Source organism: Syngnathus floridae, chromosome 16 (assembly GCF_059516105.1).
Source record: "Syngnathus floridae isolate MCC-2025c chromosome 16, RoL_Sflo_1.0, whole genome shotgun sequence".
Lineage (NCBI taxonomy): Eukaryota > Metazoa > Chordata > Actinopteri > Syngnathiformes > Syngnathidae > Syngnathus > Syngnathus floridae.
Genome location: NC_142428.1, coordinates 3268887 through 3286101, shown reverse-complemented (window position 1 = coordinate 3286101; position 17215 = coordinate 3268887). Strand labels below are relative to the sequence as shown.

Genomic DNA, 17215 nt, shown 5'->3' with positions numbered 1-17215 from the left:
TTTGTGGAATAAGAATTAATCATAAAAATCCACCGGTTTTATCCATCTCAGGGCGGCCATTTTGTTTTGTACTGCGACTTACTGTCGACTGAAACTGACGTCACAGTCGCTAAGGGTTCAGGTTACGACCATTTTTATTTTTTTTTTTACAATAAACAAATGTTTGACTGTTACCTACCTTATCAGTCTAATTTCACACTATCCTGCAGTTACACAAACACACCCCCCGTTGCCTGCAGTCTTGTATGCACCGACTGATTTGCGGGGGTAAATGGGTGTCGCACATTTTAATCTCAGCCAGAGGAGAAGAGGGTGTGTGTGTGTGCTCCTCTTTTGCACAAGCACCCATCCCGGTCTCCTCCTCATTAGCCCCCTTTTTACCCAGATTTTAATGGCCCCCCCGAGCTCTGAATAGCCACCCTACCTACTTGCTGCTTATTTTCTCCTCATTATCTCCTCCTCTTCTCAGCTAAAAGTGAGCTTGGAGGACCAGGCAGTAAGTGACATCACATCAGGAGGATGAGGTCATACTCCGCAGGTGCAGCCATTGCTTGTTCTTGAAACTCACAGATGTATTTACGCCGTGCACATTTGATAAATGCGTCCACAGTGTGCGCTCAAAGCAGTTACTTCTCAAAATTGCTCGGCGTACTGCCTATTTGTTGCCAATGTTGCTCCGCCATAAAACAATGAATGAAGTTATGATCTTGGGCTTGGCGCCACTTCTCAAAGGCAAGCTTAGCGCACAATAGTCATTATTTATCATCAGCGGGCTTCAAACCAAGGATAAAGCCCCAAACAGTTGGACAACAAAGCTTCCATTTCTTTCGATTTGGTTGATTCTCCTCGGATCAAAATCACGAATAAAAAAAAAAAGCAAAATGTTAGATTAGAAATGATGAGTGGGTTTGAAATATCATTGCTTTAAATGATTTATATCGGTGATTATATAAACATTTTGAGGGGCTCAATTATTCATGGATTTTTTTTGCTATTCAGGTTACGACCTGATCCCTAACTCCGTGTTTACTGCGTTTCCAAAATTCTTTCCCAAATGTAATGTCCCACCCCACAACTGGGTTGTTGCCAGTCGAATTACATGCGCCAACAAGCCTGAGCACATTCCAGTCGGGGATGGGGGGGTCAGTCCTTGTACCCTTTAACATTTCCTCGGGTTCTGTCTGAGAATCCGACACTGTCGAGATTTTCATAATGGAAAGAAAATCCCGACATCTGTACTGCAAAAGCTTCACGTCGCCTAGGGCCTTCCGTTTTGTCTCCGATTCCTTTTTTTCACACTCGTCTGTATGTTTAAGGAAAAAAAAAAAAATCTCTGAAGTGAGCGAGTTGTCGGAGCCTGCAGGCTGCCATCGATCGACTCGGAGGCGCAGAGAGAGTCGGAGCGCTACACGGGAGGAAGAAAAGATGACCCTGGAGCTTGTCTGAGGCGGAGGTGTCTATTTCTGTGCCTCATTATTGGACAGCAGTCTACATTTATTCATATACGTTGTTATCACCCTACTCGGTCGCTCGGGGCATTAATGTCGTATTAAATTGGGCATTATACAATTTCAGTTATTTATTTATTTTATATAGCTCAAAGAAAAGCTTATTGACATTTAAATCGAGAGGCGAGAGGAACCCTGTTAGCTCGTAAGCTAGCTGGCGACTAGCGCCTCGTTTAATGTACAGTGATTTTTTATTTAAGTCGTTCCAATTTGGCAGAGTTGTTGACAACGCTCTTCTCTTTGGGTGTGCCAAATTTAAAAGTCATTTAATTTCACTTTGTGGGGACTTTGGCTTTTTGTGTGTGTGTGAATATTGTTGACATAGCAATGAGTCATTTTACGGTTGAAAGCAAAAAATATGTCAACGTGTCTGCGGAGCCACTGTTCGCAATCAAGTCCAGACGTGTTGTTTCTCCCTCACTTTTCAAAACACACAGTCACGCAGGCACAAACATAGGGGTGATATCATCTGTACTTGCAGCCACCACATTCCACAAGGCTATTCCCGGGAAGTGAGCGGGCAGGGCTTTCCCCAACAAATGTCATTTTAAAAACCATTTCATTAGTAGGTAAATCGTAAATTATTCGCGGCAACATCAGCTACCAAAACGTACTCCGCAAATTTTCTTTTATTTTCTAACCGTGATTGCGTCCTCCGGTGCATGAAATTATGTACAGCGTTGCCGTTAGCCTCCCCCAGCTACACTCACGACCTTTATGGAGATGTTTCCCGTGACCCTGGCAGCTGCGTTTTCTGCCGGCTCCTGAAGGCAAATGGCTCCCAGGTGAGCAATCCGCGGAAAATATTTTTTGCAGTTTCCACGCATACTGTATGCAAGCGGCTTCCAAAAAAAATCTTTTAAAAAATCCATATTTATAGGGTCCTAATCCGGATGCTTACGAGACTAATAGTCATAGCCTAGCATGTAGCCTATTTCTATTATTTTCAGTCTGCTACTACGATTCAAGCCCACATTCGCAGGCTAGAGTCTTTTCAGCCGGTGCGAACAAAAGATCCAAAAAAGAAGGGACAAGGAATAAGTGGGCCAGAGTAGTAGAGTGGCTCAGACAATCGCCGCATCGCACTCGTCCGTGCCAAACACCCACTTTATTACCGGCGCGCTGCGCAACACTAGCACTCTGAGAAGAAAAAAAAAAAAAGGAGATGAATCAATACTGTAAAGTGTCGGCTGATTTGCTTCACACCTCGCACATGCATGCGCACATTTATGCCAGAAAAAAAAAAGTCACATGAATGAGCAACAACTCGTATAGTTGTATGAATTCTCTTATTGTTGTGACAGATGTTTGGAACTTATGTCTATGAAAGAGAGAGAGCGAGGGGGGGGGGGGGGGGTCAAACCCGGCTCACGAGATCCGGAAATATTCTCTCGGGCCATCTTTTCCGAGGCCGGATTTTCCATACGGCATCTCGCAAATAGTGGATCTAATGTTACGTCTCGTGAGTGTGTATTACATAAGAGCATTAAGCAGCTGCTCAATGACTCACCCCGACCGTGACGACGAGTCAAATGTCATATTGAGACCAGCTAATGTTTTTATTGTGCGTAATAACCCTCGTCACCTGCAGGCCCGAGCCGACTAGTGAGTGAGTGAGTGAGTGAGTGAGTGAGTGAGTGAGTGAGTGAGTGAGTGAGTGAGTGAGTGAGTGAAACCAATCGTGTGTGTGTGTGTTTTATTTATTTGTGCCTGCTAATACGCTCCTGCCTTCATTATAGCCGCAGCCATAACTTTGACAAATCACTTGGGCTCTGGGCCCTCGCTGCTTTCACACTATTAGAAAAAAACTAATTGAAATTCGCATCCGGCCCCCCCAATTTACCCCCCCACCCCAACTCCCCTGCTAACCTTCCTCTACTCCTTTGCCAAATCGTGCCGGGTTCTGCAGGCAGAGAATGGGAAGGGAAATGTCATCGCTGAATTAATGGGCGGAGTCACGCACGCGCACGTGCACGAGGTGCACTCTGGGGAGCGTCAGGAATGGTGATAATGTCATCACAGGAATCTCGCCAATGCGCCCAGCTCCCGTTTTGATCGTGCCTCCCCCCCCCCCCTCCTTCATTAGAGAGGAGGACAAGATTGATGGCATTTGGAGTTTTGATCTTGCTCTTGTTGAGTCACTACCACTCGAGTGCGTTTGGTTCTTCATCACTGGATTTAGGGTTCACTCTGTGCTAACTTTTTTTTTTTGCACCTATTTTGTTGTCTGGGATCTCCCCGATGAAGTTTTTTTTAGCTTTGGTGTCTAGTCGATGACGGCTCTTCCTGATTCTAAAAAAATCAAAGCTGTACTGATGGATGCATGCAAACGGAAAGAGTGTGTGTTCAAAGATGAATCCATACACACACACACTAATGAGGACGTGCTGATTGATGAGACTGCAGTAATTAGGTGAAGTTTGAAGGCATGGAAAGGTATCTGCTGTGGTGGGAGGGTCTCTTCCTGGGGCGTGTGACGTGCATTAATCAACAACAACAAAATCTAACAAAAAAACGAATGGACACAAACAAAACCACACACGCTGAAAAAAAAGTGGGATGCAGCATGAGTCATCTCTCTGTGGGGCAGTCCAAATGCTTTTACCACCAAAAATGCAGTGAAATATGATTGCGGCAGCATTTTTCATTTCTTTTGTCTCTCTTTTTTTTCTTTCTTGGCTTCGTGACCTTAAGACGGAGCAGCCGCCTCTCCAATGTTGTTTTCCTGTCTGCTGCTCACATTTGTTAAAAGCATCATCATCATCCAGCCTCTCTTTCTTTTTTTCTTTTTTTAAATCACGTTGAAGCAACTTGATGTGCAGCAAACGCCGCCACAACTTGGCCAAAAGCAGAATTGCACGCAATCTTATTATCATATCGCCACTTGCTCCCCCCCCTCCCCATTGCAGCTGGGCCGCTCCGTGCGGGCAAAGTCATTAATTTAAATAGCGTCCCCTTGTTTTGACTCTCTCTTAAACGCGCCCGTTAGCTTATTGATTAACCTTTTTGTCACGCCCAATTTTCAGTCCAATTTGCTCACCTCTCCCTCTCGCCCTCTCCCCCGTGTCGCCCGCCTTCCCTCCAGCAGGAAGTTCTATTACATCACGCTGCTGAGGGACCCGGTGTCGCGCTACCTCAGCGAGTGGCGTCACGTGCAGCGGGGGGCCACGTGGAAGACCTCGCTGCACATGTGCGACGGACGCACGCCCACGCCCGAGGAGCTGCCCTCCTGCTACGAGGGCGCCGACTGGTCGGGCTGCACCCTGCAGCAGTTCATGGACTGTCCCTACAACCTGGCCAACAACAGACAGGTGAACTTAACACGACGCCCCGATATAGATTGACGTCAATATCTGTCAATGGGAGTGAACAAGTTGAGAGGGTTTGACCCGTATTCATTTGAAATGACTTGCCGTTTGGCAGGTGCGCATGTTGGCCGATCTGAGTCTGGTGGGTTGCTACAACATGTCCACCGTGCCCGAGAAGAAGCGGGCGCAGCTCCTCCTGGAGTCGGCCAAGAAGAACCTGCGAGACATGGCCTTCTTCGGGCTGACGGAGTACCAGAGGAAAACGCAGTTCCTGTTCGAGCGCACCTTCAGACTCCGCTTCATCCGACCCTTCATGCAGTACAACAGCACTCGCGCCGCCGGGGTGGACCTGGACAACGCTACGGTTTGTACTTTCAGAATTTCAATATCACAAATCGGGCTCTCCGTATCTACTCAAAATTTCCCATCATCTCGCTACCGCAGGTGCAACGCATCGAGGAGCTGAACGAACTGGACATGGAGCTGTACGACTACGCCCGGGACCTGTTCCAGCAGCGCTACCAGTACACGCGGCAGCAGGAGCGCCGGCTCCAGCGCATCAAGAATCACATGAGCCACCAAGGGCTCGGCCTGGGCCTCAGTCTGTGGCCCTCGGCCCGCCGCCGACCCCCCAATCGAGGAGAGGAGCGGGACGACGTCGTTGACGAGGAAGAGGGCGGCCGGACGGAGGAGGCGGCCGGGGGCAACCGGCTCCCCACCGAGGACTACATGAGCCAGATCATCAACCGCTGGTAGCAAACTTAAGCGCCGCTCCTCAGACTGCTCATTTCAAGTGACCATTTAAAAAAAAATGTAAAGGCAGAGTCGGGTTGCGCCGTTGCTATGGCGACCAGAGACTGGCTGGCTGGGGTTTGCCCAATTATTAGCACTCGCCTGGTAAAACCCCCCCCTCGTCGAGTTCCTCCGCATCTCCTGCCATCATAGGCAATCGAGGGGTATTTTTGAACGCGCTGACATGCAACTTTCTCTTCCTCAAACGTGTGAATTCATTGGAACGGATGGCGAAGGATCCGTCTAATTCCTGGACAATGCTCTCAAGCCACAAGGCTCATCACCCTTAAGACCATTTTAGCTCATCGTGTGCCCCCCCTCCCTTTTTTCCCCCCTGCGTGGGTTTATGCTTTTTCAAAAGCAGAATTGTAATAACACTGAGACCAACATGGCTGCCTGATTTTTATTTGTATTTTTTTTTCGATAGAATGCCGGTCCAAAATCTAAGCTAAAGGCTTTTCGGAAAGCCATTGGAGCAGATCTTCGCTATCCTTGACAATCCAGCCAACTAGTAGAAAGACCGTGTCAGGTCATAATGTACTAATGGGTTTAAAAGTGGAGCATTGGTTATTCTTCTAGTGCGCCGGTGTACTACTTGTGTCCAAAAAAAAGTACCAGAAAGCTTACTTACTAAGACACGGTTGTTCTACTAGAGGGCCGAATTGTTCTACTGGATATGGAATAAATGCTCAGAGGGCTTTCCACACGTCGCTTCTGTTTTGGAGGTGGGGTTTGTTTTGTTTTAGTTAGCGTCCGAGCTGCCGTGTCCAGCGGAGCGTAGCCTTGCCTCGCGTCAACGTTGAGGGAGCGCTCTCTCTCTCGCTTTCTCTCCGTGTGCTTTCACCTGCAAACTCCTGACAGCCAATTAGCATGGCTCACGCCGGTCGGGGGCAAGCTGTCAAAGTCACAGCAAAGGCCTTAAACTGCAGACACGAGGAGGGAAGAAGCGGTCACCGTGGCGGCCGGAGCCTTTAATTTAGCGCCTGGCATTTTTCTGTTTTCTTCTACGTTTTCCTCTACAGGCCAAAAGGTGGTTCATTAGCTCTTTGACAGTTTTTAGGGGCTGCAGTGCCTCCATGTTGCAGGGAACCTGCGGTGCGTGGGCCTTTTGCGGACGCTCGCCAAGAGCATGAGCTCCCGATCTGATGTCTGCCAAAAGAAAGGAAGCCGCTCCTCATCTAGCTCAGTCATTCCCAACCTTTATTGAGCCAAGCCACAAAGTCGACACCACCAAACATTCCTATAAAAACTATTTTGTGTTCTCCTGCGTATTTGTAATACACTACTCATAGTTGGTGATTTATACAACGTCCATTATGGCACAATCTATAAAAGATGTCTGTTCGCCTGCGCTCTGGCGCCATCTTGTGAGCCTTATAGAAAGAGCACAAATGAGCAGCTTTTCAGGAAATAGCAAATTGGTACCCCCGGCCCAAAAACACAAAACTGAAAAACGAAATCACTGGCATGAATAGATAAACGCTACATTATTGGTAGTAAATTGTATATTATTTTCCCTTGGCAATTGTTGGGAATCACTGCGCTAGCTTCCCACCCTTTGTTGCGACATTACAATTGCCAGTTAACATTCTAAAGTCATTTTTCTTGACTCCTCCTGGTGTGGATGCGGTGTGTGTGCGTGTGTGTTGTATGTGCGTGTAAATAATATGTACATTACGCCTTCTGCTGTGTATGCCTTTGTAAACGGTGTGCTTGATTGAATGAGCGACGACTTTCATGACTAATAATAACATTTTTGTTGTTTAATCGGTGGTCAACCTCGCTGCCATAGCGACCAATCCTCCGCTCACACGTCCCGTCAGGTGATTGTACTGCTATAATACTTATTTATATCATTATTTAGATTTAGTAAATCTGCCCCCCCCCCAGTTTGCATGCGTTCACTCGGAGAAAATGACAGGGTTGGATTTTGATGGCATTATTTAGATATTGATTATTATTTTATTACGTTTTTTCCCCTAATACAAAAGATAGAGCCTCAACAATTTAGAGTAAGTTTTCTATTATTAATTATTTTGGGTTATGGGAAAGAAAAATCACTGGATAAAGTGAAATGAAAGTAAATGATTACATTCTGGGTCTGAAAATGATGGCATGTTGATTTTAACCAGAAGTGACATTATAACAAAATGTTGCAAATTCAATCCATCATTTATATATTTCTGACTAACCCTAATGAGAAGATTCCTATTACATCCAATAGAAGCTGTCAAAATCCAACCCCGGCATCAAGTGTTGAGGCGTGACGACCAATAAGAGGGCAAAAGGGAGACGTGAATGTATGATTGACGAGCCGTCGTCACACTGAATGAACATGAAAAGAAAATTAATATTGTTTTTGTTATGTTTTCATTTTTATGTCCCACGAAAGATTTTTTTTTTACTGTACAAAATATACAATGGTCATTTGTATCGCCACTGTATAATTGTTTAATCTGATGCCAAAATCTACTTGCAAAATTAATCTCACTCAAATGATTCCAGAATGATGTCTTAACACGTTTCCATGGTGACAGCAAAGCAAACATAAGTGTTGTTAACCTGTTTGTTTGTTTTTTTATGTGGAAATGATTTCAAAGCGAGTGATTGAGACTTTGTTAAAATTGGCAGTTTGTCTCAGGCTCTTCCTGTCTTCATCTTCATTCTGGCTCTGGTTCCTCTGATTGCAACCATGAATCAATCATCAAGCCACCGATTAAAAGATTTCATTTTTACAGACTTGATTGTGTCTTACTTGCAATTTTCTGGAGTTTCATACATTTTTTTTTTTTTTACTTTCAAATCACTGTCCATCTAAAGCCAATACAAATAACAAATGCAGATTTTTGGTGCTAGTTTGAGCTTTAAAAAACATCATTGGTTGTTTCCTTCCATTTTACTTTGGAAAATGCTCATCAGTGTTCTAAAAAGCTGCTTAGACTTAACAATGAGTGTGAACCAGAGCGTTTTATAAGTAAATATCCTTGACTTATGAACAGATGTTTGGGGAATGTGCGACGCTATTGGCTCGAGGAGTTGTCACTTGTATGATTAATAACTACCCAAATATGTCCTGTCGCCAGGATGACTTTTAAATTGGAAAATGTCAAAATGAGGTTGTTTTTTCTTGTCTTTTCTCTCCCTTAATATAAAATTTAATGAAAACTGCGGAGGAAGTTATTTGGAATTAGACTTTTGGAAATAATCTGTGCACACAAGCTCATTATAACTGCATGAGTTAGCTACCAGTGACTAGAAGTTCAAACAAAAGGGAAGAATAACTTACCAGATATGAAAAGAGCACCACAAACGTGATGAAGTCCTCCAAAACCAATTTGTGTTTTCCATTTCTTCTTGGAATTAAGAATAATTTGGTCCTTTGTCCACTTTGTGTTTTTGCTCCTCATCTTTTGATGACCTAGGACGGAAAGAGGTTTATTGATCAATGCTAATCAGATCGGAATCAGGTGTCAGCTAAACTAGACGGCTAGTAAGATAACGAAATTTGTGGTTAAAGCTGACTTACATGTTTTCAGTAGAAATTTCAGAGAATTATTTATTTGTCATCAGGAACTCATTTGTTTCCTGCTGCACTTGATTTACTTCCAACTATACAATATAGCTTGATTTGCATGAAGGAACATCTCATTTTTTTTATGCACGTAGGTGATAATTTATGTGCAACGGATGACGCACAGGCATTTTCATTGCATCACTTCACATCAGTAGTCATGTGTGATTAGAATATACATGTGGCAGATTTTGACATTTGTGGAGCAAGCGCACAGATGATATCATGCAGATGGAAAAAAGCTTTTAACACACATATACAGAGTTTTGTGTAATATTCATAAGGAGTGTTCCGCTTCCCGTGTGGCGTACTTGGACTGATTTGCTGCTGATATCGCATTCACGACACTTGTGTGTGTGAGATGGCTGGTGGTGTTTCTTCCGCCCCATTTCTCCCACAAATGTTCAATGGCAGCTTGTTAAATCTTGCATAAGGCGGGAGCGAGAGAAAACGGAAAATTGGGAAAAGCAACCCGACCCAATTAGGCCTCTTTTGACGTCTGACTTATTCTCTTTTTCACTCTGCTTTTTGCTTTAGTTTTAGTGGAGCAAGACAATAGTTTGTTGATTCATTTAATCTTTTTCTTTCAAAATCTTAAAATGAGATGAAACAGGACTGACTTTCCACCATATGTGTTAATTACTTGAAATCAGTGGTCCCCAACTTTTTTTGCACCACGGTCAGAAATATTTTAGCGGACCGGCCTTTATAACAAATATAACAAATATAAACTACATAAAAATAAAACTCACCTTTACGTTGAATTAGTGGAAGCTTGAATCTCAGAAATCTCAAAGATTTCTTCGCCTTAGCAACACGGTTAGCCATGATGCTCTCAGTGCACTCCCATTTGTTGATGTGGTTATGGTGCCCTTCGGTAATTTCTTCTGTCCTTCTTGTTCACGTTTTTATTTTCTTTCGAAAAATTCCAAAGGTTTATCTTTTAATACTTGGTCTCCATTTGCCGAAGCAGTTTTGAAGGCTTCATTGCCTCGTTAGCTAGCCTGTCGCCACATATTATACAGAATGAGCTTGGCGTGTCACCTGTGGTGATAATCCGTATTTTAAGTAAAACTCCAGAAATTTTCTTTTAAACGCAGCTTACCTTTACTTAGAAATCGTAGCCTCTTCTTCTTCCGTCTCTTTATAGGACTTTTTTCCCTTTCCGACGAAGCTTTCCAAACGTCCCCGTTTCTTCTTCATTTTTGCTAGTTTCGCGGGCTCGACAGGGGTGACGTCACGTGACCGGGACGAGCGTCATCAGACACACATGCACCGACGGATGTAATTAGGAGAGAATCGACAAATGTTTTATATTTTCAAAATAAATTCTTACTCATTTTTCTGTCTCGTCTTGACCTGAATTAATTGATCGTCGTTTAAAAAAAAAAAATTATATATATATATATATTTTTTTTCTGTGCGGCTTGGCGGCCCGTACCAAGTGACACACGGACCAGTACCGGTCCGCGGGCCGGTGGTTGGGGACCTCTACTTCAAATGGCACACGTCCTTGAGTTTGACCCTGATGAGAAGCTTTGCCTTTGGCTATCACACCCACACCCTTTATGCGTTCCCATTGCCCGCACAAGCAAAGGGAGTCACGCTCCACCTGCAAAAAGAGTGTAGGTTATTAATGAACGCTTGTTCTAACAACCTCACAAAGGAGAAAGAGAAGCAGACACACTGGGAAAAATGAGAGACAAATGTCACGCTCCGCTCTGCAAAGGTGAAGTCAGACAAGAGCAGGACAGATGAGCTGGAACGTTGTCACGAGTACAACTCCTTTCTGAAAGTGTATCATTTTTTAAAACCACCCGATATCTCCATAATATTTACAATTGAGGTCAGAAGCATGAGGGTGTCATAGTGTGGACATAAGTGGGATTTTTGAGGGTCCTGTCTCTAAAAGCACACACACACACACACACGTTGTGTATGATGTTAAGGATGGCCGGTAATTGAATAATGACACTAACATCTATGATGGATGAGCTGCCACTGTGCTCACTTCTCTCCCTCGATCACTGTCATCATCCTTTCAGTGCACAACCCCAACTGAATGACCCCCCCCCCCCCCCTTCATTTCCATCCCTCACCCTACTTTTAAAATGCAAGTCAGAAGTTTTCTTTACACTAATGTGTCGTACGTGTCCCTACAAGCCTAAACATGGTATTCTCATTAATATTGTGTTTGGGAAATATGAATTAATCAGAAAAAGCATCCACTTTTATCTGTCATGGAGACCTTCAGCTTTTGACCACAAGAGGGTGCTCTAACACCAGATTATCAATGAAAGAGACTTTTTACACACACTAATATAGGACGCTGGTGTTTTTCACTTTTTTCCCTTTACTAAACAAACTAATCCTAGTCAAGATATACAAGTTCTGGTTCAGAATCCAAATCATGATTTAAAAAAAAAAAAAAAAGTGAATGAGTTCAAGCAAGAGTGGAACAGAAGTGGTCCTGTTGTAACTGGTGCAAAACAGCGCTCTTGTGCAATGATTGGTAGCCATTTTCCACAACCTCAAATGTTGTTGAAATTGGCGGGTTTACAGAATCCAACAAAAAAAGTGGGCCAGCAGGGACTGACAAAAAATTTTCTTTCACCTGTAGATTTCTCAATTTGCCATTGGTGAGCTATTTTACAACAAAGCGTCCTGTTCCCTTTATGGCCTTCAACGCCTGACTAACGCTTCCCGTCAATATCCCGACAAGGGTGTGCCGGTATCCTCTCGTACGTACATTGATAAGTAAACATATGACGACTACGATTAATTGCACTCAACTAAAACAAATAAATACACTATAAATAATAGAAGTGCTTACGTCCGCTAAAGTTCTACTCAAACATGAATGTAAACGTTAAGTAACAACGCAACTTACACACGATATTCAAGCGACAATGGAATGAAATGTTTCAAAATCAGTGTGCGAGACCTCAGAGTAAGTGACTTACAGCAACAAGTAACTCTAACATATTAAATTGTTAAACTAATCAATATCTTCATCTGATTCGTTATAAAAGTGAACCTCTTAGTATGTGTTAAGGTATTCAAACTCGGAATAACGTGAATTAGTAAGCGTACCACAACTCAGTCTCCGTCAGGGAACATTCCGTCAATGTGAGGAATGTAAGCAGGTTTTGAGTGTTCCAGCTGTCAGTCAAGTTGACAAAATGTGTGCTGTGGCGCTGTTCCTGTGTCACATTCCGCATGTGCAAAGAGGAAATTTCAGGTCACTGTATGCCACGCCTCCACCACTTTCTCAGGATGCTCCACGGTGTCCTTCCAATGCTCCGCCGCTTCCTGAGTCGGGCTGTCCAGTCCCAGATGGACCTGCGCAATCGGCAACGACTCAAGTGTTTTCGATTGAAAAACACAAACCGGTCAATAAGTGTATGACTGACCTGTCCGATACAATTCTTTCTCTTGATCGAGCAGCAGCTGAAGAGTTTGACTGACAGCGTGCATGCAGCAGCGTCCAGGGCATCCAGGTCCAAGTAAAAGGTGTCGTCCCACTGACACTGCCCCCTAGTGGCCTTGAGCACTCGTGTCTTCTTCTTGGTCAGAGGCCCGGCAGCCCCATACATCTCCAAAGTCACTGTGTACGCTGTGGAAGAAATTATCATCATCATATCGGTGATTTTCGTGGAATATGAAAATAATCCTGCAAGTTACCCGGTAAGAGGGGAGAGGAGCTGGTAGGCAGGTTTTGGGCGGCGAGGACTCGGACTTGCATTCGTCTGCATACGGGCTGGAAGCAGGTTGCCAGATGCAGCTCGCATCCTCGTCCCTGGAAAACAATGACTACAATCTTGACTTGACTTAAACATATATAAATCTTGGATTAAAACCAACTTCAAACCAGATCTGATCCAGACTGGTCATAATGTAAACAGGACAGGAGACAGTTTTGATCATTTGTGGTGCATAGGCGATTTGAAGCCTTGGTGGAGGTCTTCTACTCTTGTTTTGGCTTTCTGGGTCACTTTTGTAAGAAGCAGTCCTCTTGCATTGTCCGAGCCATCCCAAGTAGATAACTGCAGTGATTGCAAGAAATTGGACCTTTTGTGGGTGTGTTGAAGAATGGGGCCAGATGGGGAGGAGAAAAAAAAACTCTTTGTCCGAGTAGATGATTGTCAGAGTGCACAAGCAACTCACGTTTTACCTCCACTCGCCATAAATTGACCCATTTATGGTAGCAACCCCAAAAAAAAATACTCAAGTGCTCCTGTGGTGTTTGAAGTTGGAATAACAACAAACCTTCTCGTCGGAATACGGGATGGTGACGTCGCACAATTATTAACAACCAGTAAATCCGGAATGTTCCTTCTTATGATTAAAGAACCAGGAAGAAGTGTTTAGCTGCAACAGCTGCACAGCGAGTCGGACGGCATTTTACCACAGCCCAGGATGAAACTGGTTTACGAGAACGAGCCATCATCGGTGATGATTAAGTAACACGCTGTGCAAACATTCGGCCGTAATAGTCTGCCTGTAACCTGGCACATACAATAGATTGTTGTAGACAATAAGAATCTTATTTAGCAATGTAAAATGGGATTCGCCGGTTTGCGTTTTAGCAATCTAGATTCGATCTGGATTCAACTTGATTGATGAAATAACCAAAATACCTACTCACATTGAAATGTCATTTAAAGAGGTTTGTGTTTACACTGCGGCAAAATCAAATAGGGTACAAATCTGGATTCAATTCGGTTTCACCCTGTGCATTTCCCCTGATTGTGATTTTTCCCTATTTTTGCTCTGTCTATACTCACAGGCGACTTGCACGGGAGTTTTAGAGGCAGACAATGCTCGGTCTCCTGCGGGCCGAGCGATCGGAGCGACAGGACGCACTCGGCCATCGTGCGCTTTTTTCCTCCTTGCTTTTGCAGCTTCAGCAGTAGGGCGCTGCAGCGGAGGCTCTGGAGGCTCAGCGCAAACACAAACGTCTCCATGAAGGATGTGTCCTGTGTGGCCACAAAAAAGCAAAGATGAGGGAAAAAGGTCATGCAGTGGCGTAACAATAGCTGCAACAGCTGAGTGCACATCGCGGTTTAGCTGAGTAAACATCTTGCGGGGAAAGCTACGCATGCTGGAATTTCTAAAATAAATATTTTTACCAGTAGAGGGTCACAAAAAAGTGTGTGACAGAAGTGCTATTTAAAAAAAAAATCTCTGCCTGTGTAAAAACTTATTGCAAGCCAATGAAAAACTTGAAGAAAGGCTTTACTGGAAAAAGCAAAATAGTGAAATCATTTTACTAGCGAGGACATAACATCCGCAAATCTAGCAAAACATCCCTGAAATGTCAAAATATTTCCCGTACCTGAGAGTATTGCTTGATGGAGGTCTGGAATTTGACCGGTTTTGGAAGCGTGATGACACCTTTGATTTGGATCTTTGGCTTTTTTGCATCATTGGCTGTCAGGTTGAGTTGTGAACACTGATAAGGAGAAAACAGGCTGGAGATATTGAGCTGTTTTTGCATTAGGGGCATTGCCCCACCAGAAATGGAAGTGTTTGAACTATTATCTAAAGGCCTTTTTATTGGAGTCATTTTGTAACTTCCTGTTTCTGTCTTTTCATCTGCTCTGCAACAATTTTTTTGCTGGCTCCTCCACTAGTTCCGTTTACAGATTTCAGGTAAGGCCACATCGTGTATCATTGTGAGTGTCAACACAGAGGGTTCATTGAAGGGGGCGCACAAAGGACGCCATTGTCCCGGTGAGGACCCAAAGAACGAAACCGTACCTGGACCAGAGTGATCCACACCTGCTCCATCTCCTCCTGGTAGCTCAGTCGTACACACAAGCTCCCCAGGTCGTCACCAAACAGTGAGAAAGATTCTGCAAGGCAAAGAGAGGGGGGGGGGGGGGGGAATACTTGCTCATAAAAGTTTCCTAGGAACATAGTTGGGCCCCAGAATAGAGTCAAGAAATGCAAAGGAAAAAAAACTAAAGAAGCACATGGATTCCCAAAAAATGACAAAAGTGGCTCAATAAGATCAATAAAACACCTGTGCTACGATTAATCGAGTCCGTGGTGAAAGTCGGAGTGCTGAGGACACTGGTCATGGAATCATAACTCTGTAGGATACACAAAAAAAAACATTTATGTGATATCATAATATGAATAAGTGTGTGTGTGATGGTTGAGATTTGAGGGAGAGCAATCTAACCTTCATTTGAGGACTGTGAGAACTGTTGAGCTCAGACATGGACTGACTTAGCCGCCCACCAGCGTCTGCTTTAGATGCAACAGGGGTCACCAGCTCAGCTTTCCTCTGAGCGTAAGCGCAACGGGCCGGACCTTGAGCACAAAGAGCAGCAAAGGAGGTCAGCGTGCCGACCCGGCGAACTCATGAAGAGAAAGTAAATGTCCAATTCTTGTCTAAACAGGACATCCTGCTCGCACCATTGAGTCCACGCCTCAATGACTTCTGAGCACATTTTAATGAAGTCAGACCCATGAGGCCTTTGTTGGATTGTCAAGATCCAATTTTTGGGTATAATAGATACAAAAAAATCTTCAGTTTGACTAATTTCTCTGTCTATCTTTTTTTAATCTAATTCTATTTTGATTTTACGTACCTGGCATTCCATAGTCGAGGTTAGGAAAAGTGGAAGCTCCGGGCTGCACGTACGATGCCTTCAAGGTGGGCAGGACGAACGGAACTTCCCTGCCACCAGGGGGCATCTTGGACAGGAGGTAGTCTTCTTGAACCCCCCATCGTTTGGAGGTCACGGGTATCTGCACTGGAATGTCTTTGAGAGATAAAGCAGTTGTCAATTATTTCCTTTTTTGTTTTGTGTATTAGGGGCAAGTGAGGACGTGCCCCACTTCATATAAAATGTCCTACTGAGTGGATCATGACTTCTGCCTAGCAACAAGACAAATGTGATGTGGCTAGCAAAATAAATGTGCTTTAAAAAAAAATGATAATTTGTATCAGGGGCAAGCAGCAAAGTGCCCTTCCACAATCAGCCTCTGTGACATTTTCTTTGTGTTCTATGAATTGTGAGATCAAAAGTAAAAGTCAGGCAAAAATAGATCAAGCCACGCCTACTCGCAGACGGCTTATTGTTTGATGGCACATTCCCTAACGCACCCTGAACCAGAATCAACCACAAAAATATTCCGTAATACATAAAAAAATGATAAGTGGCGCCCTCTATCGCGAAGTTCACAATCACCGCTCTGTTAGATTTCACTTTACCTTCAGTCTCCTCTAGCTCTGGCTCCTTCCCTTGCTTTTTACTGAACCTCTTGCAGCAGTTTTTGATGCACTCCATGCCTGAAACAAGTCAACAAAAAGTTTGCACAACTATCAAACTTCTGAGCAATATGCCAAATTTGCATTTTGAACACCAAAACAAACCTCCTAAAAGTGATTTCCATTCCCTAAATCAATGATAATAAAAAGTAACACTTTAAATATGCAACTGTTCGAATCGGTTCGGCTTAAGCAAATACGATTCGGGAGAGTTATAGCTTTTCTCAGGTTTCTTGAAAAAGGAAAAAAAAGTCTCCAAAACTTAAACTATCCAAGTGACTTCAACTCAAAGAAACAACAAACATCAACAATTTAAATCCTTGTGTACATCTCTCATAAAAGACGATTCGATACTTAATTTATGAGTTTGATACGATTCAACTATTTAATTGGGTTTGTCAAATCACAGCAAAAGTTTTTGGCAGGTTCAAAACTAATCAAACATTAAGTATAAATACAATTCACAAAAAAAGTTAAAGAAAATAGTCAAGTCTTACCCGGATTGTGTGTTCGTTCATTGAAGAAAAGGTTTTTTTTTTTTTTGAGGGGCTCTGATGCACCTCCAAGCCTGTCGAGTCAACACAAGAATGCCGAGAAATGCCAGCCGACTCACGATTAGGCTCCTCCTCCTTCTTCTCTTCCTCACTAAACCTTCCTCCATCCTGCCTCCTTCCCTTACGAGCATCTTTTTAATCTGTTCACGGGAAAAGTTATTTGAAACCCTGCTCACATTTTTTTTGGGGACAGCAAT

At 43.7% G+C, this 17215-nt stretch overlaps 3 protein-coding genes across 5 annotated transcripts in view; 1 reads left to right on the top strand and 2 right to left on the bottom strand.

The window, feature by feature from the left end:
- LOC148385098 (heparan-sulfate 6-O-sulfotransferase 1-A-like) overlaps positions 1-8347 on the top strand; it is a 32391-nt gene extending 24044 nt beyond the window's left edge. Inside the window, exons 2-4 of one of the 2 annotated variants that reach the window (XM_088399895.1) lie at positions 4594-4819; positions 4932-5180; positions 5261-8347. In XM_088399895.1, coding sequence (XP_088256021.1) covers positions 4594-4819; positions 4932-5180; positions 5261-5572 — 787 coding nt within the window. In that variant the 3' untranslated portion in view covers positions 5573-8347. The remainder of the gene's footprint in view (positions 1-4593; positions 4820-4931; positions 5181-5260) is intronic. The other variant, XM_088399896.1, reaches the window with a different exon arrangement.
- The window catches only part of uggt1 (UDP-glucose glycoprotein glucosyltransferase 1), an 80111-nt gene extending 69702 nt beyond the window's left edge, over positions 1-10409 (bottom strand). For both annotated transcript variants that reach the window (XM_088399891.1, XM_088399892.1), the window contains exons 1-3: positions 10285-10409; positions 9932-10183; positions 8895-9026 (exon numbers count right to left, since the gene is read on the bottom strand). The gene's annotated coding sequence lies outside the window, so the exon portion shown is untranslated. The remainder of the gene's footprint in view (positions 1-8894; positions 9027-9931; positions 10184-10284) is intronic.
- Positions 10410-11514: 1105 nt separating this feature from the next.
- Positions 11515-17187, bottom strand: tc2n (tandem C2 domains, nuclear). The gene is made up of 11 exons (XM_088399707.1): positions 16962-17187; positions 16408-16485; positions 15782-15955; positions 15370-15500; positions 15208-15277; positions 14943-15037; positions 14518-14634; positions 13967-14158; positions 12864-12978; positions 12593-12795; positions 11515-12521 (listed from the first exon to the last, which is right to left on the bottom strand). The coding sequence occupies exons 2-11, from the start codon at positions 16481-16483 to the stop codon at positions 12417-12419; spliced, it is 1278 nt and encodes a 425-aa protein (XP_088255833.1). The 5' UTR covers positions 16484-16485; positions 16962-17187; the 3' UTR covers positions 11515-12416.
- Positions 17188-17215: the final 28 nt, after the last annotated feature.